The sequence below is a fragment of the Acomys minous genome, assembly GCF_964271855.1.
Source record: "Acomys minous genome assembly, chromosome: 20".
Classification (NCBI taxonomy): Eukaryota; Metazoa; Chordata; class Mammalia; order Rodentia; family Muridae; genus Acomys; species Acomys minous.
Window position 1 is genome coordinate 14,569,997 of NC_140502.1, and position 19,315 is coordinate 14,589,311.

At 42.8% G+C, this 19,315-nt stretch overlaps 1 protein-coding gene across 1 annotated transcript; it reads left to right on the forward strand.

Annotated features, from left to right (window-relative positions):
- Positions 1 to 433: 433 nt before the first annotated feature.
- LOC311590797 (uncharacterized protein) lies at positions 434 to 13,530 on the forward strand (the record flags this gene model as incomplete). The annotated part of the gene is made up of 5 exons (XM_084770056.1): positions 434 to 499; positions 2,650 to 2,801; positions 5,646 to 6,097; positions 11,960 to 12,013; positions 13,440 to 13,530. Exons 1-5 carry the CDS (start codon positions 493 to 495, stop codon positions 13,528 to 13,530), a joined length of 756 nt encoding a protein of 251 aa, XP_084626182.1. The 5' UTR covers positions 434 to 492.
- Positions 13,531 to 19,315: the final 5,785 nt, after the last annotated feature.

Below are 19,315 nucleotides of genomic sequence, written 5' to 3' on the forward strand. Positions count from 1 at the left end.
AATTCAGCCTAGAATTAGAACTGGCTGCCTTTTATCCCAGCCCTAGGGAGGTAGAGGTTGATGGATCTCTGTGAGTTCAAGGCCAGCAAGGTCTGCAAAGTGACTTCAAGACCAGCCAAGATACAGAAGAATGTATCTTGCTGGGAAAAATGTAAAAACAAGCTCTGAGTTTGAAACCAGCCTCCTCTACCTAGCAAGTCCAGAACAGTGAAGGCTGAACAGAGAAACCCTGTCTTGACAAACAAAACAAAACAAAACAAAACAAACCGACAATAACAAAACAAACAAAAACCAATTGCAAAAAACCCACCAAGCCAAAACTGGTTCTGTAGAGTTTGCAATGGAATAGATTTATCCTCCTGGATTAGGGAGGGTTTGGGGAGTGGCAAGTTGATGGAGAAGATAAATTGCCAAGTCCTGGAAGGAGGAGCTCACAGTCTCTGAGGATCCAGAGCGCACATCCCATCCAGGAACAAACCACAGGGAGACAGGATGCCCCGTGAGTAAAGGGCAGGAGCCAGAATTGGGGTGCAGATGGCTGTGGCTGTGACAAAGACGTGAGGTGTTCTCCTTCTCCTGGGGTTCCAAGCTAGGTCCCATGGGGGCCACACATTTCTTTTTCCCTACCCTTCTTGACTTCTGGTAGTGTGTTGTAATTTTCTGCTTCTTTTTCCTACTGAGTCTAGAGCCCATGGTGTCACCTGTGTAAGGAGGGTTCCACGGCTGAGCCATGCTCCAGCTCTCTGCTCAATATTTTAATTAATACCAGTATGTGTTTGTGATTGTGGGATTTTGAGTGTTCCAGGAGACCTGAAGAGGGTGAGGGGTTCCTGAGGTCCTCTGTAAGAGCAGCCAGGGCTCTTAGGCACAGAGTCATTTCTACAGTCCCATGAAATATTTAATGTACCCTTAAACATATATTTAGCCAGGTGGTAGTGGCACATGCCTTTAATCTCAGCACTTGAGAGGCAGAAGCAGGCAAATCTCTTGGGTTTGAGGCCAGATTGGTCTACATAGTGAGACCAGGACAAAGAGAAACCCTGTCTCTGAACAACCAAAAACAAACAAACAAACAAAATAAAATCGTGTGTCACCATCACTTATCTCCTCTTTCAATCTCTCTCTAACATTCTCCCTCCCTCCCTCTCTTTTTTCTTTCTTTTTCTTTTTTGGTGTAGGTGAGACAGAATCTCCCTCCATCCCTCCCTTCCTCTCTCTCTCTCTCTCTCTCTCTCTCTCTCTCTCTCTCTCTCTCATGTTTTTTGAGATAGCGTTTCTCTTTGTAATCTATCCTGGACTTGCTTTGTAGACCAGGCTGAGTTTGAATTGACATAAATCCACCTGCCTCTGCCTCCAAGTGCTGAGATTAAAAACGTGCACCACCACACCCGGCTTGGGACAGAGTCTCTATGTAGCCCTGCGTGCCGTGGAATATCCTTAGTAGACCAGTTTGGCCTCAACATCTGAGAGATTCACCTGCTTCTGCTTCCTGAGTGCTGGCATTAACCATTCGTGTCACAATGCTCTGCCCATTTTCTAGAGGACTGTGTGAAACCAGATTTCATATTCTGGAAACATATATTATCTGGGCACCTGTCCATCTACTTGATATGTGGATAAATACATATGTATCTGCTTGTGTGTATATATGTATGTAAGTATGTATGCTTGTGTGTGTGTGTGTTTTTAAATAGAATCTCATGTAGCCCTGTCTGTCCAGAAACTCTGTATGTAGACCAATCCTGCTTGGAATACACAGATTCCTTTGCATCTGCTTTTCAAGTGCTGGCATTAGAAGCGTGCCCTACAGTGCCTGGCTGTCAGGGTTAATTTAGAAACAGGGTAGCATGTAGCAGGCTGGCTTCAAACATTCAGTGATGGTGAAGCTGGCCTCAAACTATTGGGATTCCAGGTTGACACCACCGTGCTTTTTTTTTTTTGTAACATTGTTTTAACTCTTGTTGGGGCTCAGGTGAGCTGTATTTTAGTGGCTTCTGATTTTGCTGTATGAAGTAACACCTGGAGTCCTAGGTATTGACTTCACCTTGAAAAATAGATTCTTTTGGCCTAAGAGTGTTTTTCTGGGTTAAGTATGTCATGACCTTCTTAAATTCAGTTTTTTACTTTTTTTACTTTTTTTCTTTCTTTTTCCCCTGAGGCATGGTCTCTGTTTGTAGCCATGGCTGTCCTGGAACTCAATTTGCTGAGATTAAAGTAGTGTGGTATCATAAAACTCAGCATTTTTATTTTTTAAATTTATTGAAAAAATTTTAAATGTTCACAACTTAAAAAAAAAAGATTTCCTTATTAAGTATACAGGGTTCTGCCTGCAAATACACATGCCGGCCTAAAGATGGCACCAGATATCTTTATTGATGATTGTGAGCCACCCCGTAGTTGCTGAGAATTGAACTCAGGACCTATGGAAGAGCAGCCAGTGACCTTAACCGCTGAGCCATCTACCCAGCATTTTTTGTATTTCCTTAAATAATTCAACCCAACAAAAAGAAACTCATGTTTTGGGGAAATAGAATTTAAGGATAAAATGCTGCCTACTGTATTGTTTATAAATAAACACCCTTTGTACAGATGAAAACCAAAACCAAAACCAAAACCGAATAAAAATATTCTTGTCTCCTCTGTGAACAGGAAAGCCAGTGAAAGATGAAGAATTCTGGACCATAATCAGTCTTGAGCAACACTTGGCACTGCAAGATGTCTTCTATGGAAACATGTTCCCAAACCTACAGGAAATCCAACAACTGGCCTCAAGACTCCAGTTAAAGGACATGGTAGTGGAGGTTGGTGCCTGGGTGTGTCTCAGGGTAGTCAGCTAGCCCAGGGCCTCCTGTGGGCTTTCCTTTCTTCTAGTCATTTAAAGTTGTAAATATAGCCGGGCATGGTGGGACATGCCTTTAATCCCAGCACTCAGAAGGCCGAGGCAGGTGTATATTTGTGAGTGCGAGGCCAGCCAGGTCTACTGACTCCAGGACAGCCAAGGCTAACACAGAGAGACCTTGTCTTAAAAAAACAAAAAAAAATGTTGTAAATTTTTCATGTGTATGTGTGCATGCTTTCTCTATATGTGCACCATTTGCACGCCTGGTTCCCAGAAGGCTATAAGAGGCTGTCCTATCCCATGGAGGCCGAGGTACAGGTGGTGGATGCTGGGAATAGAACCTGGGTCCTCTGCAAGGTCAGCAAGTGCTCTTAACCACTAAGCCATCTCTCCAGTTCCACCCCCTTCCATTTCATGAGAGAGCATCTCACAGATCTAAGGCTAGTCTTTTATTTATTTGTTTTTTGAGGTAGGGATTCTCTGTGCAGCCTGGCTGTCCTAGAACTCACTCTGTAGGCTAGGCTGGCCTGGAACCCACAGAAATGTGCCTGCCTCTGCCTCACGAGGGCTAGGATTAAAAGCATGTGCCAATGTCAACCAGCTATAAGGCCTGTCTTGATCTCAGGTTCTTCCTGTTGTCACCTCCCAAAGTGCTGCATTACAGGCATATGCCCATGTTTCACTGTCAATAATGCATTGATATGACTGTATTATGGATGTAGGGTCTCACTGTGTAGCCTTGGATGGCCTGGAACTTGCTATGTAGGTCAGGCTGGCTTGTGCCTTTGCCTCCTGAGTGATGGTAGTACAAGTGGCTGCACTTTTAAAAAAATAATTCCTGTTTGTTGACTGTGGCGTTGTTAAGGAATGGATGCTAGAGAGGAATGAGTTTTTTCTTTTCTTTTTTAAAAAGATGTAGTTATTTATTATGTATGCAGTGTTTCACCTGCATGTACACCTGCAGGCCAGAAGAGGGCACCAGATCTCATTATAGATGGTTGTGAGCCACCATGTAATTGCTGGGAATTGAACTCAGGACCTCAGGAAGAGGACACAGTGCTCCTAACCTCTGAACCATTTCTCTAGCTCCTGAGTTGTTTATTTGCTTACCCACCAACTTTATTCAGATACACTAAGGCTCCCTAGAGGATTACACATACCAGCTGTGCAGTGTCAAGGCAAACCTGACTTGAGGCCAAGAGGGCTCAGTGAGACTCTTTGTTTCTCTCTCTCTCTCTCTTCTTCCTTCCTTCCTTCTTTTCCTTTGTTTTATTCTTTCTTGTTCTGTTCCTTGCACACTGTGTTTTTCTATCTATCCCTGATGGCCTTGGAACTCACTCTGTAGACCAGTCTGGCTTTGAACTCAGGGATCTCCCTGTTTCTGCCTCCTGAATCCATGCTCCACTATGGACTGGCTAGGGCCCTTTCTTAGAGGAGTTGGTTCCTGTATTCTCCTGTGTTGTACTGATAAAACAAAGCAAGTGGGAGTGGGTCTTTTTTCTTTTTACTGTTTATTTATTTTCTATTATTTTATTTGAGACAGTCATATTTAGTCTAGGCTAGCCTCACACTTGCATAGCTGAAGATGGCCTTGAACTCCTGTCTCTTCTGCCTCTATTTCCCATGAACTGGGCTACTGGAGTAGGCCACCACACAGGGCTCAGGATATTGTCCTTGACAGTCCAGAGCCATCTTTTCTTACTGTCTTGTGATCTAGGGTGGGAGCACCCTGTCTGCTCCAGCCACTGATAAAGTCTCAAATCATCTACCTCAGGGACCAAGGACAGGGAGGCTGAAAGAGCATATTAAATATCTGTGAGAGATTAGTAACCTGCTTTCTCACCTGAGGATGGTACATTTCTCCTCTGGACTAATCACTTTATTATCCAACTCTCTGGCTAAAGGTGATGGGGTTAGTTGATGGCCTTGAATTTCAAAAAGTCCTAGGTTCTATCCCTGGCACAGACTATACTGGCCCTGTCTCAAAAACTGAGCCGAAGATAAATGTCTGGGGCTGGGGAGGTGGTTCAGTAGTTAAGGGCAATGACTGTTCCTGTGACGGCAAGAGTTCAATGCCAAGCACTGGCCTGGTGGCTCAAAGCCACCTGTATATCCAGCTACAGATTCCCTAATGGTCCCTTCTACTCTCTATAGGCACTGCAACCAGGTGTATACAAGCATAACCTAAAATAACAATGAAAAAATATCTGTGTGACAGCATACATGTTATATATTAGCCCTTGGTAGGCAGAGGCAGACACAACTTTGTGTTAGAGGCCAGCTTGGTCTTCATAGTGAATTCCAGAACAGACAAGTTTACACAGAGAAACCCTTTCTCAAAAATCAAAAACAGGGAGGCAGAAGTAGGCAGATTGCTGTAAGTTCGGGGCTAGCATGGTCTATAAAGTGAGTGCAGGACATTCAAGGCCACACAGAGAGACCCCGTCTAGAAAAACCAAAAATAAGAAAAAAAAACCAAAACAACAAAAAAACAAAACAAAACAAGAGCAAAAACAAAGCCATATAAAAATTAATTATATCTATTAAGTATATAAATTAAAGCTCCTAAAAAATTATGAATCATTTCTTTTATTTTCTTTTTTGGAGGGGAGGGGTGGTTCTCATGACAGGGTTTCCCTGTGTAGCCTTGACTGTCCTGGACTCACTTTGTAGAGCAGGCTAGCTTCAAACTCACAATGATTCACCTGCCTCTACCTCCCAAGTGCTAGGATTAAAGGCATGTGCCACCACTGCCTAGCTTGATGAATAATTTCTTAAAAAGATAAAAACTATCCTTTCTTCTCAGGGATGGTTTAAATGTTATCAAGACCTAGTGATGACAAATATGACAGAAAATCAGAGGACTTCATTTCTGAGAATATTCAAGGAGGCCGCGCAAGTGAGAGGAGCACCCTCCTCACAGACCATGCCAATGATGCGTGCATCATCCAACCAGACCATGACACCAATGCCTGCCTTATCCAACCAGGCCATGACACCGAGGCCTGCATCCTCCAACCAGGCCATGACACCGATGCGTGCATCCTCCAACCAGGCCATGACACCGATGCGTGCATCCTCCAACCAGGCCATGACACGGATGCCTGCATCATCCAACCAGGCCATGACACGGAGGCCTGCATCCTCCAAGCAGGCCATGACACCGATGCGTGCATCATCCAACCAGGCCATGACACAGATGCCTGCATCATCAAACCAGGCCATACCAGTGATGGCGTCATTATCCAAACAGTCCTTGTCAGTTAGGGATGCGTCATCCTGCTTGGCTGCACCAGAGAGAACAGCATTGTCCACCCAGCCTAAGATACAGAGAGGAACATCATTCAAAGAAGCCAGACCACAGAGAAGAGCATCATCCATCCAGGCCATGCCAGTGAAGGATGCATCATCCAATCAGGCCATGCCAATAAAGGTGGCATCATCCATCCAGGCCATGCCAGTGAAGAATTCATCATCCAACCAGGCCATGCCAATGAAGGATTCATCATCCAACCAGGCCATGCCAATAAAGGTTGCATCATCCATCCAGGCCATGCCAGTGAGGGAAGCATCATCCAACCAGGCCATGTCAGTGAGGGATGCATCATCCAACCAAGCCATGTCAATAAAGGTTGCATCATCCAACCAGGCCATGTCGATGAAGGATGCATCATCCAACCAGGTCATGCCAATGAAGGTTGCATCATTCAACCAGGCCATGTCAGTGAAGGATGCATCATCCTATCAGGCCATGCCAATAAAGGTGGCATCATGCGTCCAGGCCATGCCAGTGAAGAATGCATCATCCAACCAGGTCATGCCAGTGAAGAATGCATCATCCAACCAGGTCATGCCAGTGAAGAATGCATCATCCAACCAGGTCATGCCAGTGAAGAATGCATCATCCAACCAGGTCATGCCCGTTACGGATGCTTCAACCAGCCAGACTGTACCAGAGATAGCATCAGCCAGCCAGCCTAAGCCAGAGAGAGGAACATTGCTTCTGGCCAAACCACAGAGAAGAGCATCATCCAAGCAGGCTAAGACAAGGAGAGGAGACCTACGCAAGCTAGGGGAAGAGTGTGAGATCCCATCACCTTGGACTGGAGGAAAGAGAGCAGGAGAGGAAGAGGATGGACAGAATCCACAGAAGAGAATAAAGCAAGTGCCTGGGACATTGGATGGAAGGAAGAGTAACTAACTGATCATGGGATAATAGATGAATTATCACGTTCCGCTTTGTGCTCAGTTTTTAATGAGTCATTGCCTTAATGTGTGATTATTTGGGGGGTATTATGGATTAACAAATAAAGGAGGTTTTTATTAAATATATGAGTGAATATTTATTATTAATAGTAATAAAAAAGTGGTTAAACATGGGGCTTGATATGGGAAGATTTGAATGAAAGGCAGTTTCTTATAAAAAGAACCAAAGGTAAAAACCAAAATACTTCTGAATCAAAAACTTTCTCCCACATGTCACTTTAAGAGAGACTCTTCTTCTCACCCACAGACAAAATGCAGCTTCCTGTGGGCACATGGGAGATAAAGGGAAAGGACTTAACACAACCAGGTTGCCTACTACTTGTGGCTTGACTCTCACAGAGCAATGTTGGCTCCAGAGGCGGTGTGGTTAGAAAACCGGAACTGAGAGGCCAGAAAACTTACAAGTAGAGATGGGGAATGAAATTTGCCATCTAAATTAAAAAATAGAGGCTGCTATGGTCTCTCTCCAAGGTGCCATGGCACAGGACACTTGGCCTTTCTCTGACTTTGTTTTGGTTGCTGTCCTGGACCAGGTTGCAGTGTGGGTAATTGTGATCATGTTTTTCCATGCTTTCTCTACAAAAGATCAGGGAGAGAGAGGGGAGAAAGCCAAGAGATGGAGCATTAAGCTACAGGCAGACAAAAATGGAGGAAGGAACAAAATTCTTCCTGATAGAGAATGGAAACTTGACATCAGCTGGAGCTCAGGACTCTCTGGATACAAGATGCATGTCAGCAATTTCTGGAAAGGGCCCAGCTATATGCTGTAACAACTACTAAATTAAAAAAAAGTATGCACAGGGCTGCTATGTCACAGTATGAGATGGGACAACTGGCCCCAAAATTAGACTTTTCTTTTGTTTCCTATTCCTATGGGAAGAGTTTATTGAAATAAAAATTTACAAATCAAGATGCAAATCTACATGCTTATATTTGGGTGTGTACATGTATCTAGTAATCTTAAATAAATCATTTCAAGCAATACTAACATCCTGGTGACATGTTTCCAAAGACTTAACTGCTTTAAAGATTCATATTATGAAGTCACTTAAGTAAAAGGCAAAAACAAAGAATTAACATAATCTTTGGGGTTTCAGTATTACTCCAAAAAAACTTCCTATCCCCTTTAGAATAAAACTCTCATTTGTTCACTCTAGAATAATATATAAGAGGACAATGCTGTCACTATAAAGGATTCACCAACCATGCTGTATATCCCATGAAGTCCATACCCACTGAACATAAGCAGCAGCGATAGTCCCTGGTGTACGTCTGTGTAGCCTTATCTGTCCTTGACACGCCTTGTAGACCAGGGTGGCCTCGAACTCACAATGATGCACCTGCCTCTGTCTCCGAGTGCTGGGATTAAAGGCGTACACCACCACTGCCCATCTTTTTCAAGCTCTCTTAACTGTATCACAGATACTCACCTCCTGTAGCAACAAATTATACTACAAAATAAGGCCTTCTGGGTACATGTCACAAAAGTAACTGATTTAGAATAGTAAAGCATGTTCTTAATGACTTTATCATTTCACACAATCCAAGCACTACACAAAGTAGTTTTAACCCCAATACAAGAACCTATTATTTTCTTTTTCCCTTTCTTTCTTCTTCTTCTTTTTTTGTTTGACTAGACAGGGTTTCTCTGTGTAAGCCTTGCTGCTCCTGGACTCATTTGGTACACCAGGCTGGCCTCAAACTCACATCGCTCCACCTGCCTCTACCTCACAGTGGTAATTGTTATTTACCAGGGTAAGTTAAGGATGTTCAGGAATCTTCAACTTTTCCTACCTTTCCTACCACGATCTCTAAGCCTGTACCTAGGTCAGTCACTAAAAAGTTTTTCAAATTATATTAACTCAAATGTGAAAGAAATCCCTGTAGTGTGATTTAGGGAAAGAAAAAAAAAGTGGACTTGGCACAGATGTGCTAATAGGGTAACAATGTTTTCCTAAACAAAACTTTATCCTGCATATAGAATCTAAATCTGCCTACCACCTGTGGCAGGTAAGGGGCCACAGGAACACCGCCATTAGCACACATGGAAAGCTGAAATTCTGAAACATGTATTACCCTCAAGTGCAGAGGTTATCAAAGATGTATTCTAAAATCCATGGGTTTGCAGGACATGATGGCACATACCTTTAATCCCAGCCTTCTATTAATTTCTCCTCTGCTGAGGCTAAGGTGTAGAGTCTCCAGCATACTAGGCTGGGTATGCTATTGTGGAGATATAACCCCAGCCTCTCACAGGTCCCTATCTCTGAGCCACAAGCCCAACTCCTAACTGGGGAGTCTAGGAAGGGGCTCCCCCACTGAGCCATGTCCCTTTCTCCTCACTGGGGGAGTCTAGGGAGGTGCTCTCTCACTGATGCACTCCCTAAGGCTATCAGTGTGGGATCTAGGAAAATCCTCTGCACCTGAGCAGAGCCTTGAAGGCAGATCCTGAACTAGTGCAGCACTAAAGCAAGAAAGGTCATCTCCTGAGAAATGGCTTTTCCCCTCAAGGAAATACACCTAGTTACATAGATGGCACTTGCATACACACACACACACACACACACACACACACACACACACACACACACACACACCTATAATAGGGTCTTATGACCTCTTCTGGTATGCAGATATCCATGCAATTACACCATTCATAAACATAAAAGAAATATATAAACATTCTTTTGTTAAGAGTCCCAGCACAACATACTAGGCTCTGCCACTGTCTGTAGACACTAAATAGAGGTGAGGCATGCTGGGATTTAACACAGACACATTGGGCAGGCTGAGCACAAGGGTAGAAACCCATCCTCTGGGTATCAACATCCTAGTTTTAAACTTTTTGGAGTGTGTGTGTGTGTGTGTGTGTGTGTGTGTGTGTGTGTGTGTGTGTGTGCGTGTGTGTATGCACTTAAGTGTTTATATCATTCATCAATTTAGCAAGGTGTATTTGCTTCAGGGGAAAAGAAGTTTTTCAGGTGATAGCCTCTCTTTCTTTTGTTCTGGGCTTGTTTGAGATCTTGTTTCAAAGCTTTGCTGTTCTTCAAAGTCACAGAGACTTCAGTCTCAGGACAATGATTGGCGATTTGTAGTTGCCATTTGGAGGGCTGTGTAGTGAGACCCTGTTTCAGGAAGCCTAACATTTGTCAGGTGATGGTGGTGGAAGGCTTTAATCCCAGCACTCAAAAGTCAAGGAGATCTCTGTAAGTTTGAAGCCAGCTTGATCTACAGAGCCAATTCTAGGGCATCCAGAATTACACAGAGAGATCCTTGCTTTAAGAAAAAAGCCCAAGGAAATAAACAAAAAATGTTTTGGGTGACAGGTCCAGAGCCTACAACTCTGTAAGAAGACCCTGATTTGGATCCCAGCATCCACATGGTGGCTCACAGTTGCTTTTAATTTCAATCCAGGAGATCCGATGCCCTCTGTGGGCACCAGAAGACAGGACACATACAGAGACTCAGATGCACATAGAAAACAGCAGCTGGAGTAGCTATCAGAGACTGAGGTGAATCATCACGGGCTTCAGTTTTCCCAAATAAAAGATCTCTTGGGGCCCCTGTGGCAGGGCCTCACCACCTTAGTAACAGCTGCCCTGTGTCCACAGGCTGTGGGGGAAGCATTCTGAATTCCACCATCATTACTGTCTTTGGAATATTAGTTGCCATTGCCATAGTCTGTGCCAAAGGGTCCTCCCATGGCTGTATTCAAGGCTGCAGAGGCAGTCCCCTGCATCTTCCTGCTGCCTGTGGCTGAGTTCATGGGAGACAGGACTGTGGGAAACCAGATTTCAGATTCTGGAAACATATATTATCTGGGCAACTTTCCCTCTACTTGATATGTGGAGAAATACGTATGTGTCTGTCTGAGTGTGTGTACAGAAGTATGTATGTATGTATGTATGTATGTATGTATGTATGTATGTATATACGAGTGTATTCTTGTGGGTTTTTTAAAATACAGTCTCGTGTATGGCTGTCTGTCCTGGAACACTGTATGTAGACTAATTCTGCTTGGAATACAGAGGGATTTCTCTGCATCTGCCTCTCAAGTGCTGGGAATAGAAGTGAGTTTGAGGCCAGCCAGGTCAACAAAGTGAGTCCAGGACAGCCGGCGTGACACAGAGAAACCCTGTCTCAAAAAACAAACAAACAAACAAACAAAACAAGAAGTGAGCCGTGCATTGCCTGGCTGTCAGGGTTAGTTTAGAAACAGGGTAGCATGTAGCAGGCTGGCTTCAAACATTCAGTGTTGGTGAAGCTGGCCTCAAACTGGTTCTTCTACCTCCACCTGCAGGATATTGGGATTACAGGCTGACACCACTATTCCTCATTTTGTAACTTTGTTTTCACTCTTGTTGGGGCTCAGGTGAATTGTGTTTTAATGGCTCCCACTTTCACTGTATGAAGCAACACCTGGAGTCCTAGGTATTGATGTCACATTGAAAAACAGAATTTGTTGGCCAAGAGTGTTTTTTTTTTTGGGTTCACCATGTCATGAGCTGCCTAAATTCATTTTTTCTTTTCTTTCCTTTTTTTCCTTATTCCCCCCCCCCTGAGGCATGGTCTCTGTATGTAGTCTTGGCTGTCCTGGAAGTCAATATGTAGACCAGGTGGCGTCCAACTCACAATGACCCAGGTGCCTCTGCCTCCTTGAGTGCTGGGATTAAAGGCATGCGCCACCACGCCTCCCCCTTGCTGGTTAGGATTTTCCTTCCTACCTCAGGGTCCTAGGTAAAGAAACAGGGTTTTTTTGTACAGTGTGCACTAAAAAGAATTATTCCTCCTGGATTGGGGAGGTTTGAGGCAGGGGCCTGAAGATTGAGATATAATTTTATTTTTTAATTACAGGTCCTGCATCAGTGATGGCATGGAGTTGGGGTTCCAAGGCAGTATTGATCCAGGGTGAGTTTGTGTGTAAGGATTCTGTGTAGATGGTATGAGGAATCTGGGAAGGATGGACTGTTTTCAACTTCTACCTGCCATGAATATGAGTCCTTCTTTTTCCACATGTTCCCCATCACTAATTCTTGTTTGTTTTATTTATCTTTGCTTTTTCTGGTTGTATAAAATAATATTTATAGTGTAAATTTGCATCCATGTGATGGCCACCTATTTTGAAATTTTGTTGGTTTGTTTGCTTACCATTTAGAGATCCTGTAAGTCTCTATATTGCAGACTGACTTTGATCTCTCTGTGGAGACCATAGGGGGTACAGCATCACAGATATCCTATGACCTCCTGCTTCTAAGTGTGCTATTGAAGTCTGGAGAGCAGAAGTGAGAGGGTGTTAAACTCGCCATTATCATCAGCAACCTCAGTATTTTATTAGGCGTGGATTCTCTGAGAAGCCCTGGATATTCTGAACCTTCCCCTGTAGACCTATCTGGCCGTAAACTCAGAGAGCCACATTCCTCTACCACCTTAGGGGTGGGATTAAAGATGTAGGTCACCAAACCCTCCAAGTACTGCTTGTTCTAAAATTCAATGTTAACGTTTTGGTATATTCAAAATTTTTGTTTGTTTGTTTTTCTTGAGACAGGTTTTGTCTGTGCATCCTTGGCTGTCCTGGACTCACTTTGTAGACCAGGCTGACCTGGAACACACAGCGACTCATCTGCTTCTGCCTCCCGAGTGCTGGGATTAAAGGCATGCACCACCACACCCAGCTTATTGTAAATATTAATAATGTATCTGATCTTTTGGTATAAAAAACCTTTTCAAGTTTAAGCTCCAAACATACGAAACTGATAGCACAAAGAATGAGAGATACCCCCAAAGCACAATATTTTTTAAAAGCACGATTTTATACAGATTTCTGATAGGTTAATAAACAATAGGTATACAAATTATTTTGTAGTTAGGCACGATGATAATGTCAGGGTAGTTCGATTTCATTAACTAACCCTCTCTGGCGTAGTTCGATTTCATTAACTAACCCTCTCTGGCATTCTCTCTTTCTCTCTTTTTCTCTGTATATTGCTATTGTATTTATTCCCCCCCCCACTAATTCTTTAGACTCTCTGAAGCACTCTGATGCATACAATGACCAGGAAGTTCTGTTCAGAGTGCCAAAGAAAAAGGGAAGGCGTCACATTAAATACTCTAAAAGACAAAATCTCAAGCTGCAAACTTATTTTAATGATCACATGTACCCATGCAAAGAGCAACGCTTGGAGCTCACCCAAAGTTTTGGAGTGACAGAGTACCAGATCCAGGGATGACTTTCTCTTGTCTCTCTCTCCCTGCACTCAGGATAGTTCTCCAATTGGTACCTTCACATTTTCAAAATTTCTCACCTTTGTGCTTGTACAATTCTTGGAGATCTTAGATGTGGACTGGAGATATCTGTTCATCCAGAGCTGGACTTGGCCTTCAACTTCTGCATGGGTACTACCCTGGAGCCACATATCCCCAAGTAGGGTCTCAGGGACCTAGGCATTAATGTTTCTAGTAATGACCCAGAAGATCTAGGTGAAGTTTCCCCAGTTGTTAGTGTCAGGACCTCGCATCCTAAATTCCTACCTCTTTTTCTGCATCTCCTGCAACTTCATCTTGCTAAACCTCTCTTTTTGACTTTCCAGATCTGGTTCAAGAACCACCGAGCTAAGTACAAACAGAAAAATCTCCAGAATATTTCAGAACCTCCAGAGAAAATGGAAAGCTCTAAGGATGTTGGTGGATCAACCAGTTCCCAAGGTTCCTCATCTCTTATTGATCCTGCCACTGGAGAGTCCATGTCTTCAGGCACATCTTGTGTGGGCTCCATTCCCCATCTGGGAGAAACTCTCCACATTGAGCAAGGCTCAGAGGGTGCCAGGTGTGGACTCCAAGAAGACCATTGTGCTGGCCAAGCTCCTGCTGCAGCTGCAGGCCCTGGTCCTTTTTTAGGAACTGCAGGTGCGAATGACCCAGCAGTAGCTGAAGGCGCCTCAGTTGAATCTACACTTTTTACTGAAGCTGCATTCCAGGAAGCAGAGTATACTAAACAGTCAAGTCCAGGAGATAAACTGCTCTTGGAACAAATCCTTAATGATCTTGGTCTATAAGATGGCTAGATGAATTGAGGTACATCACACCCTCAATGAACACTCTGATTCTGGACTGGTTGAGGCCAGGACATCTGTAAAACAAAGAAGTGGTGTGGTAGGGAAATTCATCACTCTTAAGACTGAGGGTGTAGATGAAAGCTACTCTGTATTAGTTTCATGCCAGTGTTATCCACACACTGAGACTGTTTCAAAAACCATTTGTAGTATTCTCTTTTATTTTTATTTTTTTGGTTTATTTCTCTGTGTAACAGCACTGGCTGCCTTGGACATGCTTTGTAGTCTTAGTTGGCCATAAACTCACAGATCCCCTGTCTCTGCCTCCTAAGTGCTGTGTTTAAAGTTGGGAACCACCACACCCAGCAATATTCCTCACTCATTGTTGGATTTTATATTAAATACATTAAAAATATTTCAGAAAACACTTTTTATCATCTTTTCTTTCCAGAATGTGAGATTTACTCTACTGCTCTACTGTGGGGTGTGTGTGTGTGTGTGTGTGTGTGTGTGTGTGTGTGTGTGTGTGTGTGTGTCTGCAGCCTGGGAGGGCAGAAAATGGTTTAGAATCTTCTGGGATTGTATCTCCTGGCAGTGTTGTGTGCTTGCAACTTAATGTAAGTCTTCTGCAGTAAGAAATGAGCTCTCTGATTCCAAGGATTATTAATGCCTTTGCGTGAATTCTAGGATTAGCTAACAGGCTGAGATGTTTGTAGTCCTTTGGAAAAGGAGTATAGTTAGAAGCAATATAATGGCTCCCTACTAGCTTCCATGCTACTTCTAGTGGCTCCTATGTCCTACTCTTGCCATTGAGGACAAGGTGTACACTTCCTATATTTATGTGTAAGTGGAATGCTCATATACACAAAATAAAAGGCAGTATATGTACTAAATAAACGCTCTGAAAAAGTCCCCTTATTAACTAAAACAGATTTCTTTTGTAAAATAGTTCAGTATGTTCATGAAAACACATAGCTCTTAAGTGTGTATGTGTCACAGGACAAAATGCAAGAATATTTTTTTTCACACCCTGTAAGTCCCAGACAAGAAATACAAGGAAGCAGGCTAGGTAATAAACCCCATTATAAAGAAGACTCAGCGTTAGGCTCTCTGCCCTTATAATTATTTTGTCACACAGCCTCATTACCCTGCCCAATCTGCCCTATGTTGCATCCTAGCTACTTCACATTTGTGTGGCTGGTATTCTAGAACTGCACTCAAGACCTATTTTCTTTGTTAGATTTTTAGGAATGTACAGATTGTTTCTATACTACCATTATACGTTTGTGCACACACTAGCAATAAGTAAGTTTTTGTCTTTATCCACATTTTTACCAGCATATATTGTCCTTAGTTTAATTGATCTTTGGCAATTCTGACTAAGCAAAATAAACAGTTTGTTTTAATTGAAAATCTCAGATCATTCTATTTTACCAATAAAGACACAGGAGGCCAGTGCTGTTGTGAAAACCTGCCAGCTCAGAGAGGCAGATAAATCACCCAGCTGATCTTTCCCTTTTAGTTCCTATTCTGAAGGAAAAGGCCATAAGGCTCACTAGCTCATGTAACAGGTCATGAAGAAAGGAATGAAAACAACCAAAGCTAAAGGCTTGCTAGATCAAAGACCAAAAAGGTCAAGTACCTGAGGACCTCAATCTGGTGCTGGCTAACAAAATTCAGAATAGTGCTATCTCAAGACTCAGGTTTACCACACCTGGACATATACCTTCATAATGCTTCACCATACATCAAGAACATTTGCTCAGCTATGTCCATAGCACCTTTATCTGTAATAGCCAGAATCTGGAAACAACTTAGATGACCATCACCTGAAAAATGGATGAAGAAACTGTGGTATATTTACACACTTGAATACTATTCAGCTTGCAAAGAGAAGGAAATCTTGAAATTTGCTGGTAAAAGGATAGAACTAGAAAAGGTGATCCTGAGTGAGAAACCAAGACCCAGAAACATATGCATGGTGTATATACACACTTATAAGTGGATATTAGCTGAACATAGATGTCCTCTGAGAGACCTCTCCCCTTTGTGGTTATGCACAGATACTGGTACTTGAAAATGGACTCTAGGCAGAGGGCTGTGTGTTTTAGGGAAGAGTGGAGGATGGAAGGTGCAGGAGGGAGTAGAAGTTATATTAGGAGACCAAGACCTACAGATCTGGACACAAGGTCGTCTGCAGAACTAGATGACTCAGCCAAGGACTATGCATGCAGAGAACCAAGATTTCCTTTTCAGAAGCTGATGGAATGTCAATTCTCCACTCGGGTGGTGGCATGTTGGCCTGCTTCAGCACCTCTGACAGGCTATCTGGTGCACATCATTTATTCACTGCCTCTTGACAAGAAGGCCTACTGGGCACTCAAGGAAGAAGATGATGCGTGCTATCATAAGACCAATAATCTGCCAATTGTTTTAGGCATCTCCTCAGTATGAGCAGTCCAAGGGAGGGGATCCAAAAGAGGGATGGAGATTGGCAATATCAAGATTAGCAGGGTGGAATAATTAATGGGGTGTAATGTGAATAAATTATAATCAATAAAATATATATAAAAATGCTGGATGCCTAAGGGCCAATGAGCTAAAAGCTAAAGCCTAAAGAGCCTAAAGAGCTCAATCTAAAATCAAGGTTCAAGAGATAAAGAGCTCTACTCTTTCTTCAGGCTCTCTTAAATACACCACAGTTCAAAGTTCCCCCTTCCCTACTCATCCAACCCTCTTATTTGGATTCTTGCTCCACCTGTTGACCTACAGTTAACTTTATCAAATCCTGTGTCCTCATAGCTCTTGGAATAAAGGTGAGTGTTAGGGGTAAACCAATCAAACAAAGGACAAGATTTTATATTTCCCAATCTCAGAAATAAGAATGGAATCAAAGGCATGTTTTTCTACTTCACACACTCTATGATTTCAGTGGGATCAAATATCCTACAACAGTAAATCTCCAAGTATTCTTAATTTAACTCAAAGGCCCAAGTTAATTTACACTGACCTGGTGTCTCAGGATGATCTAGAGTTTCCTTGTTTGTTTGTTTGTTTGTTTGTTTTACTTGAGACACACTCTCTCTGTGAGTAATCCTTGTTGTTCTGGAGCTCCTTGTGTAGATCAGGCTGGGCTAGAGCTAACAAAATTCTTCCTCCCTCTTCCTCCTGATTCCTGGGAGGAAAGCCATGCACCACCACTGCAAGCCTTCAAAACCAAGTTTTAAGTGTGTTTCTTTGGCATGTGTGCTTTATACATTGAGACTTTTCTGATTAGTACAATTCTCCTCTTTTAAATTTAGCCAATAATTTCCTTTCTTACAATTGTTTTTTGGAGACCCGTACTCTCTTTGTTTGTTACCTGTCATGGAACACTATAGGTCAATCCATGGGCCTGGAAAACTTAGGGATCCAATAGCCTATGCCTCCCTCGTTCTGGGATTAATGGGTGTGTATCACTGCAAAGAAATAGAGCTCCTTTTTTTACAACTTCATTTTTAAAAATTTCCTTGAATAACCGAGACACTAACACACTTTAAGAGGGTTTGTCTCTTGGGATTAATGTAATTTCTGCATTCCAGGTGGATTATAAACAGATAGAAGATTTTTGGATTTGATCTCCTGCCTGTGTAGCCATGTTCAGTATTGAAATTTCTGTGTACAGATGGGGTCCATTTCAGAGTGTAATGTTGGCTCTGTTTTCAGTACTAAATATACTGTGCAGTGGGCCATTCTTATTATTCTCTGTTCAAAACTTCTGTATGTCATGATAAGTTGTGCAGGGGTTGAAGTCTACATTGCCTCTGTTACTGAGTCTCACCAAGATATTTTTCATAAATATTGTACTATTTTCATGATGTACTTAATGTTAATCCTTTTGTAGGTATCAAGAAATCTTGCATGGCTTAGCAAAGTAAACTTGGGCCTTCCATGACACAGGTTTCCTGAAAAGAAGAGAGGTGAAACTTTCATATTGACCCCGCTGGAAGTAATTGAACTTCCAGGAAACACACTTCACGTATCCTGGGTTGGAACAAAAGTAGTGCATCCTCTCACAAAAAAGAACAGCAGTTCTCTGTGTCCACCTATTCATAATATGGGAAACCTGTGCCTGAACAATCCATGATAAGGCCTATGGTTATGGAAGAGCTTTGGAGCAACTGTGGGACTGTAAGGCACCTCATTTTCCAGGGAACAAGACTTAGGGTCTAGATGCTCCATGTAGAAATAGCATGATAATGGTGCTATCATGCCTGAAGTGTAGCTGCCAAAATTATCAAAGGCTGAAGAGAAAAATCCCCATCAAGAAGTGATGAACTAAGTGAGTGCTGTTGACTATCCTTTATCTTAATCTAAAGGAGGCAGAAGCCGGTGGATCTCTGGGAAGTGATGGCCAGACTGCTCTAGGTAGGGAGACTCTGTCTCAGTTTTATGAAGAGAGAAAAAAGGAGGAGTATCAGCCATGTCAATATAGAGCAGTAAAGGTTGGCAGTGTACTGCATGAAGGCTCATTTCTTGAGGTGGTCATCAACCAGTGGAGTCCACATTTCTTCTGAGTTGAACACTTCAGAGTGCAGGAGAATGAAGAGATTTTGGCCTAGAAAGAGTTAAATTTTGTGGTTCCAAGCAAACCAGGCAGCCGCAAAAGTTGAGGCTGCAGACAGAGATAGGCCTCAGGGTGGGGTGTCAGGTGTACAAGAGAGGATTAAGGGTGTGTTGGTGGGAGGTTCTGGATGAAGAACCTATTTAAGGCCTCATTCCTGGAGTAGAGTTTAAAGCACTAGGACATATCTGGGAAGATTGGAGATCCTACTGATATCCAAAGTGAGTTTGCTTGTGAGAATTCTGTGTAGATGAGAATGTGACCACCTGGAGGATGTAATCTTTTCAACTTCGAGCTGCAATGAATAGAAGTCTCTATTTCTGCACATGGTCTGCATCACAAGCTCTTGTTTGTTTTAATTATCTTGGCCTTCTTGAGGATATAATCTAGAGGATATCTTGAGGATATATTTTAAAGCCTTAATTTGCAACCATGTGCTGGCTACCTCGGTTGAATATTTCTTTGTTTGCTTTCGTACTTCTTACTAATCGTGTAGGTCTATGTGTTCTAGACTGTCTTTGATCTCTCTGTGGAATCCATAGCTGGAAGGACCTCAGA